The sequence below is a fragment of the Daucus carota genome, chromosome 3 (assembly GCF_001625215.2).
Source record: "Daucus carota subsp. sativus chromosome 3, DH1 v3.0, whole genome shotgun sequence".
Classification (NCBI taxonomy): domain Eukaryota; kingdom Viridiplantae; phylum Streptophyta; class Magnoliopsida; order Apiales; family Apiaceae; genus Daucus; species Daucus carota.
In genome coordinates this window covers 4,675,812-4,690,062 of record NC_030383.2, presented here as the reverse complement: position 1 = coordinate 4,690,062, position 14,251 = coordinate 4,675,812, and the positions used below count along the sequence as shown (strand labels likewise).

Here is a 14,251-nt window from a genome sequence, read left to right as displayed (position 1 = left end):
CTGGTCTGAGTCCGAAAAATGAAGATCCAGATCCGATCTGTCGGGTTTTTTCGGGTTTCGGTTCGGGTTCGGGTATTTAAAAAAATAAAATTAAATACAAATTAAAAATTATATATTTATAAAAAATGTGATTATGGATTATTTTTTTAACTTTAGATATATAAAAAAAGGAAATTAAAGGCTTCATTTATTACAATAAGCACGTGAAACATGTTAACTCAATTGTATACAATCATTCAACTTATCATTTATATTTTATTATTTTTATTGTATTTAGATTTTTTAATGCACAGTAATTAAGAAAAATAAAATATTGATGAAATAAATATAAATTCTATATTGCAAATATAAAATTAAGTAAAATGTTATAATTCATACCTAATAATTCATAATATTTCAATATATATAATTTATATTTAACATATATGTGTGTATATATATATATATATAATATTTTGTATCGGGTTTCGGATTCGGATCAGGTTCAGGTTTCGGCTTTCGGGTCGGGTCTCGGTTCGGAATACCTGAGATCCAGATCCAGATCCAAATTTTTCGGGTCCAAAAATAAGATCCAGATCTGGATTCAAATCCAAAAAAATCGGGCTCGGATAGACCCAATCGGGTCAGAACGGATCGGATATCCATTGAGTCGGGTAAAACTGCCATCCCTATGAATGAGAGGTCGTCTTCTACAACTGCCACGGGCTTCTCTCCCTATATGCATTCCACAACCTAGATGGCGGTTCATCAAACCGCCCACACCGTGAAACCGCATAAACCGCCCGTATCGTACCGTATCAAACCATCCACACCGTGACACCGCATAAACTCCCCATACCGCTCCGTACCATACTGTAAAATGCGATTTTTCATATTCGTGGTGTGGTTGCGGGTTGAAATTTTAACAAATCGTGCGGTGCGGTGCGTGTTCGGTTTGAAATATACGTGCGCGGTTCAAATCGCATCACACTGCTATTTTATAATATTAAATATATAATATATAATTACAAATATTTATATTATATAGATAAATTATTTATTACATTGTTATCTCTTATGTGTTTGTATATATGTTCAAGTTACTTAACTTAATTTAATACTTTTACAATATAAATTAAGGTTAGTTCTAAGACGACAAATTAAATATTATAATTATATATGTTTTCTATGAAATAATTTGTTAGTGTTGAAATCTTTTCATCATTATCATATTTATATTTTAGTTTATATTTCCTTTGATGAGTATCGTAACTCTAAATTTTTAAATACATATAGTTTAAAATTATATTTATATTTTAATTCAAAAGTATAATTTTTTTGAATGTGTAAACCACATGAACGGCACCACACCACACCGCAATTTTGTGGTGTAGTTTACGCGGTTTTTATATTACGCGGTGCTTTTACGGTTTACAAATTTTCTCAAACCGCATCCGGGTTGTTTCGTGGTTTTAGGAAAAACCGCATCGCCCGCGCCACGAACACCCCTAACAACCCTATTTATTTATCATTATATTTAATTGTTATGTTATATGTATATATTACTTTTATTTCAACATTTATATTTAAATTTTAAGTGAATTTTTTAAATAATTTTTTATTAGATTACTAAATTTAAATTTGATTATATTAATATTATTTGCACTATAAAATCAAATGATTTTAATTAATTAAATAATATGTATCCTTGTATAATTTTTTTATTTTATTGGATCTAGGAAAAATTTATTTATGAGTTTTATTTACAATAAATTATTATTTGAAAATATAGCCATTAAAATTTGATAATAGTAAAATAACATAATTTTAAAGTAGAAACGTTGTACAGTACATTGGGAAGAATAAAAATTGGTACCAAGGGAAAGTGCCTGTATACAAATGCAAAGTAAAAGTCCAAATTGTAGGCTCCATCTTGTACAACAATTACGTGTAGCTAGCAGTAGAGTATTCATTTCATTCGCCACATAGTTCCAAGCATTTTAAGGTGTCTAACAGTGGCAGAAGAACAAAGGAATATACTTAATCAGATAGATGATCATTTAACATTGAAACTTTTATTGCCTTTCCACCAGGAAGGCCCAAAATTTGCTTCTATTAATCACTTATCAGTCTATTCGGTTATACAAGAAAAGAGATCAAGCAGGCACGGCTCTTGTTTATCTCTCTGATTTAGGATTTGAGTTGACATAGTATAGTATTACAAAAAACCAAATGAATATTTTCTGTTTTATTATATGTTAATATAGAGTCAAAAATTAAAAGCAATATGCATGTTACATATTTATCCCTGAGTTCGACCTTAAGATGAACTATGAAAATCGAGTTTTCTCAATATTCAGACGGGTAATTCAAGTTTTTAACCAGAACTCGAGTTCATCGACCTTAAGTTAAGCCAAATTCTAACTTATTCTGACCTTTAATTTTAATTAATCAAATTTGAATTCCAATATATCTAGTCGAGCTTGACTGCTAGTATGAGTAAAACAATATTGAGCCCAGTATTGCTCGATTACAGCCATAATTGCAATTACTAAATACTATTGCAGCTACAGCTGCAAGCCTGCAAGGCATCAGAGCATCAAATAACCAACAAGAAGAAAAGCAGACATGATATTCATTACACCAACAACCTCACATTCATCTAGTCATTTTCAAAAATTATGAATATGCTGTTCCAAATATCATAATTTCTAGATAGTACACCAGCTATGAATTCATTTTTCCTTATAAAAAAATAGAGAAAATAATTTAATTGTCAACAGTCTGTGATGATAATCTGAACTTATTTGTTACAAACAGATGATGTCTAAACCACTTGAAGTCTTCAACTATTTGTGGCATAACATCAATAAGGCTCGAAAGATGACGAAAATTAAATGTATGGATACAGAAGAGGAGAGGAACTAAGAGAACTAGTGAAAGATCAAGCTGATATGTGTAATATCCTGAAACTTATCTGTTGTGTAGAGGGTTGGAGCCCGTGTTAACTTTCCTTTTATCACCGGTAAAAATTTCATCAGATCCATCAAACTTTCCCAGAGCGCCTCCACTAGTCTTCTTTAAAGGAGTGGATGAAGCTCCTGCTGCTTTGAAATTGTTAGACCTGTGAATATTTTCATTACTAGCAGGAGCACAACATGGAATTGTAGTCATTTGTAGGTGTAAAAGCATGGACAATAGTAGGAGTGAATAACAAGCTGCAAACTTATGATCTTTCTGCAATTTCATCTGTTTATTGCTACCGAACATCATAACTTGCCAACTTATAACTGAAGGACAAAGCTACTAGGCATCATCAACTTTTTTGTGTCGATTTAAGGCTACAATCTATATCTGTATATACGAGTAATGGAATGGAAGGGTGTTTGAAGGAGGTTTCTAGGGAGAGTCGGAAGTGTAAAGGATCTGCAATTCTTCTATGGAAAAAGAACTTTAAAGTTGGATGGAGGAAAAAGATGGACCAGTGAGAGAGTCAATCTGCATAAGATTTGCTGCCTGCACCCTCTTCTGTTAATATCTAGTACTGCATGGGGTATTCTTGAAAACCTTCCTCTGTCTCTGATTGTATTTAATTTGCAATAAATGGTTGTGATAGAGTTTCAACACAAGACACCTACAGTATATCAGAGCCACAAGATCTATGTTAACCTGCAGTATAAATTCTCTTCAACCGTTTTTTGCACTACTACATCCCTTTCCATGCTAACCTATTTTGTGACCCAAACACTTGTTCTCGATTAAGTCCATTATCACACATATACCGAACTTCTCCTTAAAAATAAAATGGTGTTGTGTTTGGTTGGTAAGAATGAAATTGGGAGGGAATAAAAATTAAGTTTGTACAATTTTATAATGATCACTACGTAGTTATGATATTTTTCATCACATTTCTAACAGTCTAAACTAGATCTCAAAAATCATCAAGTAGAGGTGAAGTTGATGCATTCTTAATCTTTCTTATCAAATTGAATATCAGATGATCAGGTGGAAATGCATATTCAAATTCCGACATCTAATAACTTTTTTTGAACGAACAGATTGGAGGTTTGAATCAATCGGGAGCTCAAGCTCTAGGTACAAAACTGTTCAGCCACCATTCAACAGGCTTACATAGTGTATCGCAAACACAAACATTACCTTTAAAGTATTAAACAGAGTGTCCCAAAGAGAACCCTTGCTCAGAAAAGTAAGCCTACTGCTGTAGTATGAGTTTAGAGGATGAGACTTGCCAAGGAACCTTCTCTGGTCAAGGAGCAATTTTACTGTATCATATCATAACACAACAAACAAGATTTTCACAATGTATAGTAATCAATTATTTTGACTAGTATCTTCTTTCTGATTATACATCGGGAAATTCTCATCAATTTGAAGAAAACCACTTATGGTGTGAGTAGTATGGCAATACTAGGTGAAAGAAGTGGGCTATGAGATGTAGGATTTGATATGAAAAGAATATAGTGTGCATTTTCTTTGTGTAAATGATTATGTCTTTTGTTTAAATATATTTTAGCAGTACAAACGGTCTCAGTTTGTGTAAATATCTTCATTACTTCAGTTTTTACAAATGGAAAGGGATTAATGAAATTTTTTTTAATGAGAATAATATTTATCGACTTTTCGTTAATATAAATATATTTTTTTTGTTAAAATATATTCTGGACACACCAGAGTTGCGGTGATGGCGGATTTTGTTTTTTTGGAGAGACTCGATGATATAAAAGTTCTGCACACGTTTTTGCCACATAATTCATTTACAACTCACCAGAAGCTAAAAATAGAACGGTTCTGAACTCCTGAATATTTTACTCGTGTGTTAATCCCAGCAGGAACTCGAAGATAAAAAAAATCAGAAGTATATGGCTCCGAATTCTCGGTCCTGTATATTATTAAATCTTTGTGAAACCGTTATAACTTTAATCAGGTTACCACTAGTGCAAGTATGCTCTGATCTGACACTCTTGAGTATGAACATAAATCCTCAATATATTGTCTGATTTATATTGAAATAGAACTGTCACACTTGGTCATTTGCAAGACAGTAGCATTATATTGCTTGATTTCAGGCATTTAGACAGAAGAATTACTAGTAGTTTGATTTTATGGTTTTTAAAATCATAGTTGTCGGAGAGCACTGTAAAATTATATTGTTTGACAATGTAAGTCTAGTGTACATATACTTCAATCAACAGACTGGTACTAATTAGGCATATAGTTCAGTGTGAGGTGCATTAACAAACAGTTTACGCTTACATTTCTTCAGTTACATTGTATCTCATTTGTGCATCCAGTCCCCTCAGTTACATTAGAGATTTGAGTTTCTTTAATCTGCTAAATAGATTTTAAAATAGCCTTACCTGCTATTGTTTGTAGTTTGAAGCATTAAACTCTTTTCTACAAGAACTTCACCAGATAATATTGTACTTTTTGTTCTTCTATAGTACGTCAGAGGCAGAAATTCGAAATTAACCTACCTGCTATTTTTAGGAGCAGGAAGGCAATCTTCCAGCTAAACAGTAAATTGTCTTCCAGCTATGTAGCTAGTAGCCGGGAACAAAATCTTCATCTCAGCCGTTGCAGCAAAAAGTAGCCGGAAGCTGATGTCTGGTTAAAATGTCCCTGGCCATCAATGACCAGGGACCAGGACGCAATAAATATTAGCTTTACTTTGTTATTGTGTATTGTAGTTGAAAGTATAATACACCCTCATGTAATTGAATTATCTGTGTAGCTTTACAGGGGTTGTTAAAGATACGAGTTTTGCTAGTGCTAAACTAAATTGTGATTTTGCTAGGTAATCTATAATATTTAGTGTTGATCAAGAGCGTTGTTATGATAGGCCTGGATGGCTGATTAAATTTTGTTTTGATCATTGGGTGTTGCTTTTGACCTTGTCCTTTGTGTATGCTATATTAGCATGCCTGCTTATGCTGTTCAGCTAATGTGCATGGTGCAATTTGTGAGAATTTCTATATATGCGAGACCTCTGTTGACTTTTGCATTTTTACTTGAAACCAATTTCTTAGATGGCAAGTAGTATCACTGATGAGCTCTATTCCGACATTTTGGAGCAGTCAAGTGCTGTGATGGGTTCGAAGTCGACTTCTGTAGCTAATCATTTGAATTCAAGTGGTATGCATCTTTGATTATTAATTCAGCATAGTAAATAACTCCTTTTGTGAATGTTTCTATTGATTGAAGATAAACATCCCTATCTTACATTATATATTGAGAAAATGTATGCATGCATGCTGATATGGTACTTAATTATGATATATGTGTACTAACACTTTGATTCTCGAAATTTGTTATTCAATCGTTTCCCTCTAGTGATTTGTATGGCTCCTATGCTTTAATTATGTTCATTATAATCCTTGTAATCCTTTATTCCTTGTTATGTGCTTTATCTACAAGTTTATTATAATTTATAGAGCACATATTTCTGTTGTTTCAGATTGTCTGGGAGATGTGTTGTGGAATGAAGATGGATCGTCATGGAATGGTTCTGACAACGATGTAGAAAAACCATCTGATATGGATAGGGAATGGTGGAGGAGGAGAGACCAATTCCATACAGTAACTTTACAAACTGAAATTGATTGAGTATTATTAATTGAGTTTATGCATAGAGACTTTTTTGATAATTCCCTTTCAGTATCAAATGATGACATATTGACTGGCACATCAAATTCTTGAGTAAAATACAAATTGGTTGCCGGACTTTTATCCATTTTTTCATTTTGGTGGCCGGAATTTCAGATTTGCAATATGGTGGCCGTATATTGTTTTAATTCATCAAAACGGTGGTTAAGGGCCACTTTTTGAGAGAAAAAAAAGATTAGTTTGTTTCTCAGGAAAGGGGCCCTAAGCCAATTGTTTAAAACAAAAAAAATATCTGGCCGTCCCTTTGTAAATTTGAAATTATGGCCACTAAAGTGCAAAAGCTGATAAAGTTCAGTCACCACTTTGCATTTTACTCTAAATTTCTTAATTCTTTAATAATGTACCAGATAGGGTACAGAGATGGTCTCATTGCTGGGAAAGAAGCTTCTGCACAAGAAGGATTCAATACTGGCTTCAGTGAATCCGTGTTTGTTGGATACAAGTGGGGTCTTGTTAGAGGTGTAACCAGGTAACCAGATATATGTCTTCTAAATTCTAATGCTAAAAAGACAGCCTCATCTTCCTCTAATGTGTATGCATTAAATAGTTTGCATTCAGCATCTTTTAATTTGGTTTTCCATGTGTCGTGTTGATGAAGTGCTCTAGCTAGCCTTCCTGGTGCAGCAGGGAAAATGTTGGTAAAATCCGAGGAAAAGCAAAATAAATTTCTTCAACTGCACAAGTCTGTCGATTCTATATCTACCTCTGATGCACTAAAGCTCTTCCGTGATGATAAGTGCAACAAATTGGAGAAAGAAAGAGCGCCTGCCGTGCCCACTTCACAAAAGGACAAAGAGCCTGTTGCAGGTTCAAATGACAACCTCTTAGAAACTCTTTTTGAAGATATTGAGGCACTAATTTTTGGATCTCCTGCTTTAGAAGTAAATCTTGAGACATCCAAGTAGATACTTTGTAGCTCTTCATAGTACTGTACAAATTGGGTTTGGGTTGATGTTTTTTTAATATATTCATGGCTTGTTGAATATGTTGTATTTGAACAGTCAAATTTTCGATGTTCGCCTAGAGCATATAATTCAATATATACATATTGAAGTGTAGGCTATTTATGGTTCAAAATTGCTCAGTTGTGAATCCTGTACTGCAAGTCCGCAACTGTATAATGACTATTATAAATAAACTGCGATCGAAGGTCATATAATTTGATTACAATAGCACGTGAATATCCTCCAAGTGAGATGCATTGGTCTTCTTGTGCTCGTAAAATTCTTTCATGTCATGGGATTATTAATCTTGGACTAGTAACTTATTTAAATTTATTAATAATAAAAGTTAAACCTTCATGATAATGTCTTAAAAATAAATTATTAATTTTTCTTATCAGTAAAATTATAATGTTTAAACTTTTATTTGGAGACAAAGGTTTTAAAATTATATTTTATAAAAAATTTAATATATATATTAAATAATAAGAAGATTATAAGAAAAATGGGTTAATTATCAAACTCATCACTCAAGTGGACAAACGGTATCAAACTCATCACTGATCTCCACGGGATCTCAAATAGCTCACTAAACTCGCTTAATGGTATCAAACTCATAATTGCCATTAAAAAAAGTAACAGAAGTTAGACGGAATGACACATTGGCAGTTGACGTTAGGGCTGTAAATCGATACGGACTATCCGGTGTCTCGGCTCATATCCGGCTCGAAAATATGATACATGTCTCATATTCGTTTTGAAAACGATCCAAATCTGGCGGAAAAATTAAGCCCGTATAATATATGATCCCGGATACGAGCACACCTATACCCGCTCAGATTCGGGCTCATATAACTTTTCATAATATGATCCTACCCGAATAACCGAATATGATCCGCGGTTCATATTCGATTCAAACTCATATACATATTATATTTTAACAACATCATATTTGCAAGTAAATAGTTATCATTTTATAAAATTTTAATATCTTATTTAAGTTTATATCTTCATAAAATATGATTTATTTAATGTGATCATACTTATTATCTTCATATATATTTAATAAATGATATATATCAATATATAACTATAAGTTTTAATTTAAAATTATTATACTTTATAATATTATGTTTACTTAGACTAATGATAGTTATTTGAACAAATGAAATAATAATGATACTTAGTGTTAGTGGATCATATCCGGCTCATATTCGATGGATCATAAACTACCCGGTTAAAAAATAGAAAATACGATACTGGATCATATCCGGTTCAGATCCGAATCTCAAATACCCGGGATCGGTTTAGATCCGAATAAAACGATCCCGGACCCAAATCTGGACAAACTAAAAATAATATGATCCGGTACTTGAGCAGAGGGGTACCCGGGATCACCCGGATCATTTTACAGCCCTAGTTGACGTGGCACACTAATAAAAAAATGGACTGAAAAAAACAAATGAAACACATATTCCACATAAATTGAGAGGGAGACCAAAAAAATTGAGGAGTAAGGAGGAAGGGGGGATCTAGATGTAGAAGCAGCCAATAACAGGGTACAAATCTTCAAAGATTCAATAGCAGAAGAAGGATGCATTGCAGCAGATGTGGTTAATTATAATCTAATAAAAAACATAAAAGTTAATCTTAATTGTTTAGTTAATTATATATTAAAATTTGGTTAAATGCATTTATTTAGATAATTATATCCTAAAAGTAATTTAATAAAAAGATTGCATACTTTATTTTTATGTAAACTTATGTGGCATTCCACATGTCAAACTCCATAGCTAATATGACATTCCGTCTAAACTTCCGTTACTTTTTTTAACGACAGTAATGAGTTTGATATCATTAAGCGAGTTTAATGAGCCACTTGAGACCCCGTGGAGATCAGTGATAAGTTTGATACCATTTGTTCACTTCAGTGATGAGTTTGATAATTAACCCTATAAGAGCAAGTCCAATGGAGGTGTTAAAGTAGGTGCTATTGCTATAATATAGCACCCAAGCACAAAACTCAACTCCAATGGGATGCTAAACTTGAATGTAAAATAGCAAAATGCTATATTTGGTTCTAAATATAGAACCAAGTATAGATGGTGCTATAATTGCCACATAAGCATGCAAGTGACAAAATACATTAATAAGGTAATATTGACAAATATAGTTATGTACTTTAAGATTATGTAATGAGAATATAGGTTTATTTGGATATGTTTGGTTCTATTTTACATTTATCATTGGATCATAAGTTCTATTTTAGCATCAAAAATCACTTTTTGGTTTCAAATTATGAAAATAGCTACATCTATTATAACATCACCATTGAACTTGCTCTAAGAGCATCTCCAATAGTCTCTTAAGTCATTCCTCAAATATAATATAAAATATTCACTCTTAACAATTTAATGTATATTCATCTCCAACAACACTCTTTACATCCACTCTTAAACAATATTTTATTATTAAATGAATAGGACTACAATACTAGAGTGGAAAGAGAAAGTGGATGCTTGTATTACTTTATAATAAAATATAACTTAAGAGTGAGTGAGAGACTCTTAAAAGAGAGGAGAGAGAATAGACTCTTAAGGTTTTGAAGAGCCTTTAAGAGTCTATTGGAGCTTCCATTTTGTTAATGCTCTCTATTTTTTCATTTAAGAGCTTGTTTAAAGAGCTTATTGGAGATGCTCTAATGTATGAAATGAAAAGAGTAGACTGAGCGTGTCCAAAATAGTCACGTGGAAGGGTGCACGTGTCAAACTTTTTGCATGGTTTTGTAAGTACTCCCAAGTGCTAACAAAGGTATTTGTTCCTTCTCGTACCTTATTCATGCTAATATTGCCAAAAAGTGGGCCCTATTATCACGAAGAGCCAAGCAGTGTCTTTGACAAGTATCTATCTCAGACATTTCTATTTTCTTATGCATTGTTGAACTCCCCACAGAAGACCTTGTTTGGTTCTTCTCTTCCCACTTTCCTCGATTTGTTAACATTTTTTCTGAAATTAAATTTTTATTCAAAATTTCTTTTTTCTTTTGAAACAAATTATAAAACTATATATCATAAGAGTATTAAAATACATGTTAAGTCATTAAAAAAATAGTAATATTGAAAGCTAGCCTTATTGAAATTCTTAATGAAAGATTATTGATTTGATATAGCCTCAATTTTTGTATTATATTATATCAATATTTGGCATGGAAAAATCCATAAAAATAGTTAGATTATGTATAAAATATAGCACATAATATTAAAATATTGAATTAGTTGAATTTCAATTTGTGTAATTTTAAATTTGTATAACATACATATTTTTAGCAAATATCTCAATATATATTTTCAATTATTAAAATAAACAACACATTATCAATATTCAAATATATGTTAAGATTAAGTAATATTATCGTTGCATATTAAAAGACTTGTATTTGTTAAGATCAGTGTCAAACATATTATAATATAGTTAGAAATTGTATTTCATTAGTTTTAATATAATTATAATAAGTTATGGTGGGTTATATTCAATAAATAATTTGTATAATTCAAGTACATGATAATCTAAGAGGGTTTATTCAATTGAAATTTTAAAAGATTTTTTTTCATTTATGAAATACGAGAGTATTCAATTCGGATTTTAAAAAATGTAACCGAATTTTGAGATATTAAATGAGATTTTAAATCATGTTATAAAAGTTGATGGTATTCAATCAAGATTTTAAGACATGCTTTATTTATCAAATGATATTCAATTGAGATCTTTTAAAATCTATTAATGTCTGACGGTATTCAAATGCTGATGGATGTTTTTGGATTTCATAAAATCATGGATTTTAAAAGATTTTTCGATGTACATTAAGTTTTCTGGAATCCGATCGAATATATGAGATTTTGATGCATTGTGCTTAAATCTAAAAAAATCTATATCAACTTTTGCGACATTTTATTAAGAATTTGTACAAAATCTAAATCAGACACAATCCACTAAAATCTCATTGAATATAATAAATTGAATATCACTAAATTTTAAGAGAACAGTTAAATTTTTTTGAATCTCTCCTAAACTTCCCGAATTTATGAATAAAAATCATAAATATATACTTAATAGAGATTGAATATTCATAAATTCATGAGACTTAAATTTCTCTTGAATGTTTAGGATCTTATATTGTAAATACAGGTCGTACACAACTACTCCCTCCGTCTCAATTTATAGGTCCATTTTGGAATAAACACACATATTAAGAAAAAAATTGGTTACATAGAATCTTATCTCAGGAATCATTAATTAGTGCATTGATAAGTGAGAATATAGTTGAGTTTCAAAAAAATACAATAAATATAGGGATTTAGTGCATTGAGAAATGAGAATAATGTTGAGTTTCAAAAAAATCACAATTAATATGTAGATAAATTTGTATTGAAAGAAGAGAGGGACAAGTATTTTGGGACGATTTTTTTTTCCCAAAACGGACCTATAAATTGAGACGGAGGGAGTAAATTTTTTATAATCATTCTCAAAAGTATTTAATTTCTCAAAAGATCCCCCTCCTCCAACCCATTTAAAGCACAAATCCAACAAATAGTATCTAAAATCCTAATGACAATAAATAAAATTTCTAAAAAGGTGTTGGTTACCAGTTGTAACCTTTTATGTCACAATTACATACCATATCAAGACCATACCAAACACGGTCTTATTCTCCATTTCACCACCTATATAAACTCCACTCTCCCTTCATCTTCACTCACCAAACCCGCCTTCACATTTCATTCAAAAAATCTCCACAGCTACAAATCTGTACACACAGCTTTAAAATGGCACACCAAGGACATCCAGTGAATGCTTACAACTTGCCGGAATTCCCCACCGGCAGTTATGGTGTTGTCGCCGGAGTGGACCCCACCAAGCTAAATCATCCCTGGGATGTTTTTATGTTGGGGTTCATACCAGCGGATATTCTGGGAGTGAAAGTTCGCGGTGCACTCGCCGGGAGAGAAATGGTGACTCTGGTTCGTGATTATAGGAATTACTGGTCAAACCCGTATGTTATTAAAGTGTTTAATGGAGTGAACGTGGAAGTTGGGTATCTTGATGAGAGAGTGTGCGTTGTGTTGTCGCCGTTGATGGATGCTGGCTTGGTTTGGGTTGAAGCGATTATTCCGAATTATTCGACGAAAGCCGATGCTAAATGGAGGCCGGTTCAAATCTATGTGTTTGCTATTCGGGAGAAGGTGGATTAGGACTGGAGGATTGGAGCTGATTAGGACTGAAGGGAGTGTGGAGATAGCTGAGATGGCGAGGCAGGATGAGCATGATCAGAGGAGATTGAATGGGATAGCTAGAGTTGTGAGTGATGGTGCGGTGGTGGAAGTGGTGGAGACGCCGAGGGAGGTGGTTAAGACGGAGTTGTTTTTGCATCAGAAGAAGGCGTTGGCTTGGATGGTGAAGACGGAGAGTTGGGCTGGGATGCCACCTTTTTGGGTGGAGCAGTGTGATGGGAGTTTTGTTAATCAGGTTATGAATGTTAAGGTGGCGCATAGGCCGAGGGCTTTGCGTGGGGGGATTTTGGGGGATGATTCGGGGATGGGGAAGACCTTGACTCTTCTTTCTTTGGTTGCGTTAGATAAGTGTAGTTATGGTGGTGGTAGTGGTAGTGGTAGTGGTTCGGGAAGTGATGTGGTGGAGGATGGTAATGAGGAATTTGCTATTTATCAAGGTAAGGATCCGAAGAGGGCGAGAGGGAGTAAAGTGGTGGATAAAATGAGGAAAAGTCAGAGAGTTATAGGAGAGCTTAGTAATGATCTTGTAGCTTCCAGGACAACATTGGTTGTGTCCTCGACTTCTGTGTTTTCGACGTGGAAAGAGCAATTGAAAAAGCACACGAAGCCGGGGAAGTTAAGTGTTTACCTGTATTATAAACAGAGGACTAAGGACCCAATGGAGCTTATAAAGTATGATTTGGTACTCACCACATACTCTTTATTGGCGTCTGAACTGGAATCGGGATCACCAGTATTCCAAGTACCTTGGTGGAGGGTGATTTTGGATGAAGCACATCTGATTAAGCACTCCACTTCTACACAAGCCTCTGCTGTACTTAGGTTAAATGCTAGACGGAGGTGGCTGGTCACTGGAACTCCCATACAAAACACCACAATTGACTTGTATTCTCTCATGTCCTTTTTGAGATATAATCCATTTACAGACAAACACTCCTGGAAAAAGACGCTGCTAAAGCCAGTGGACACAGGCAGTGAGGTCACTCGGTTACAGGTACACGTTTTAACATTCTTTGCCTGTATAGTGCATGCGCACTTCTAAAATACCTGCTTAATCATCAATTGTTGCACTACTTATGTCCACCATATATATACTGCTTATGTGACCCCTTATCCTACAAACTTACACAGATGGTGAGTTGGGGATTACTTGAATTCAGGGACTTGCAGAGAAGTTAATTGTCTGTAATTTAATCATTTAGCTTGATATGATCTGACATTGTTATGATGTCTTGGATTCTCATGTGTTTTCAAGTAGTATTGGCAACCTCTCCTTTTATTGTGTGCTAGAGTGGTGTTTGTTGGTTATCTAATATAGTACTTTATTATAGTTGAAATTTTTTTCATGTTCTGTGTTAG

General features: G+C 33.3%; 2 protein-coding genes across 2 annotated transcripts; both read left to right on the top strand.

Annotated features, from left to right (window-relative positions):
• Window positions 1-4,701: 4,701 nt before the first annotated feature.
• LOC108213564 (protein yae1) lies at window positions 4,702-7,740 on the top strand. Its single transcript, XM_017385368.2, has 4 exons — window positions 4,702-6,132; window positions 6,455-6,576; window positions 7,011-7,132; window positions 7,262-7,740. The coding sequence occupies exons 1-4, from the start codon at window positions 6,027-6,029 to the stop codon at window positions 7,566-7,568; spliced, it is 657 nt and encodes a 218-aa protein (XP_017240857.1). The 5' UTR covers window positions 4,702-6,026; the 3' UTR covers window positions 7,569-7,740.
• A 5,165-nt stretch (window positions 7,741-12,905) lies between these two features.
• Window positions 12,906-14,071, top strand: LOC135151127 (putative SWI/SNF-related matrix-associated actin-dependent regulator of chromatin subfamily A member 3-like 1). The gene is made up of 2 exons (XM_064088724.1): window positions 12,906-13,886; window positions 14,024-14,071. The coding sequence occupies exons 1-2, from the start codon at window positions 12,906-12,908 to the stop codon at window positions 14,069-14,071; spliced, it is 1,029 nt and encodes a 342-aa protein (XP_063944794.1).
• The last annotated feature ends 180 nt before the right edge of the window (window positions 14,072-14,251 follow it).

Excerpts from the sequence above, each read along its gene's own strand:
- LOC108213564 (XM_017385368.2), top strand. The coding sequence starts at position 6,027 with ATGGCAAGTAGTATCACTGATGAGCTCTATTCCGACATTTTGGAGCAG. Across the intron at positions 6,577-7,010 it reads GGAGAGACCAATTCCATACA|ATAGGGTACAGAGATGGTCT; the intron begins GTAACTTTACAA and ends ATAATGTACCAG. Across the intron at positions 7,133-7,261 it reads CTTGTTAGAGGTGTAACCAG|TGCTCTAGCTAGCCTTCCTG; the intron begins GTAACCAGATAT and ends GTGTTGATGAAG.
- LOC135151127 (XM_064088724.1), top strand. The coding sequence starts at position 12,906 with ATGGCGAGGCAGGATGAGCATGATCAGAGGAGATTGAATGGGATAGCT. Across the intron at positions 13,887-14,023 it reads GTGAGGTCACTCGGTTACAG|ATGGTGAGTTGGGGATTACT; the intron begins GTACACGTTTTA and ends AAACTTACACAG.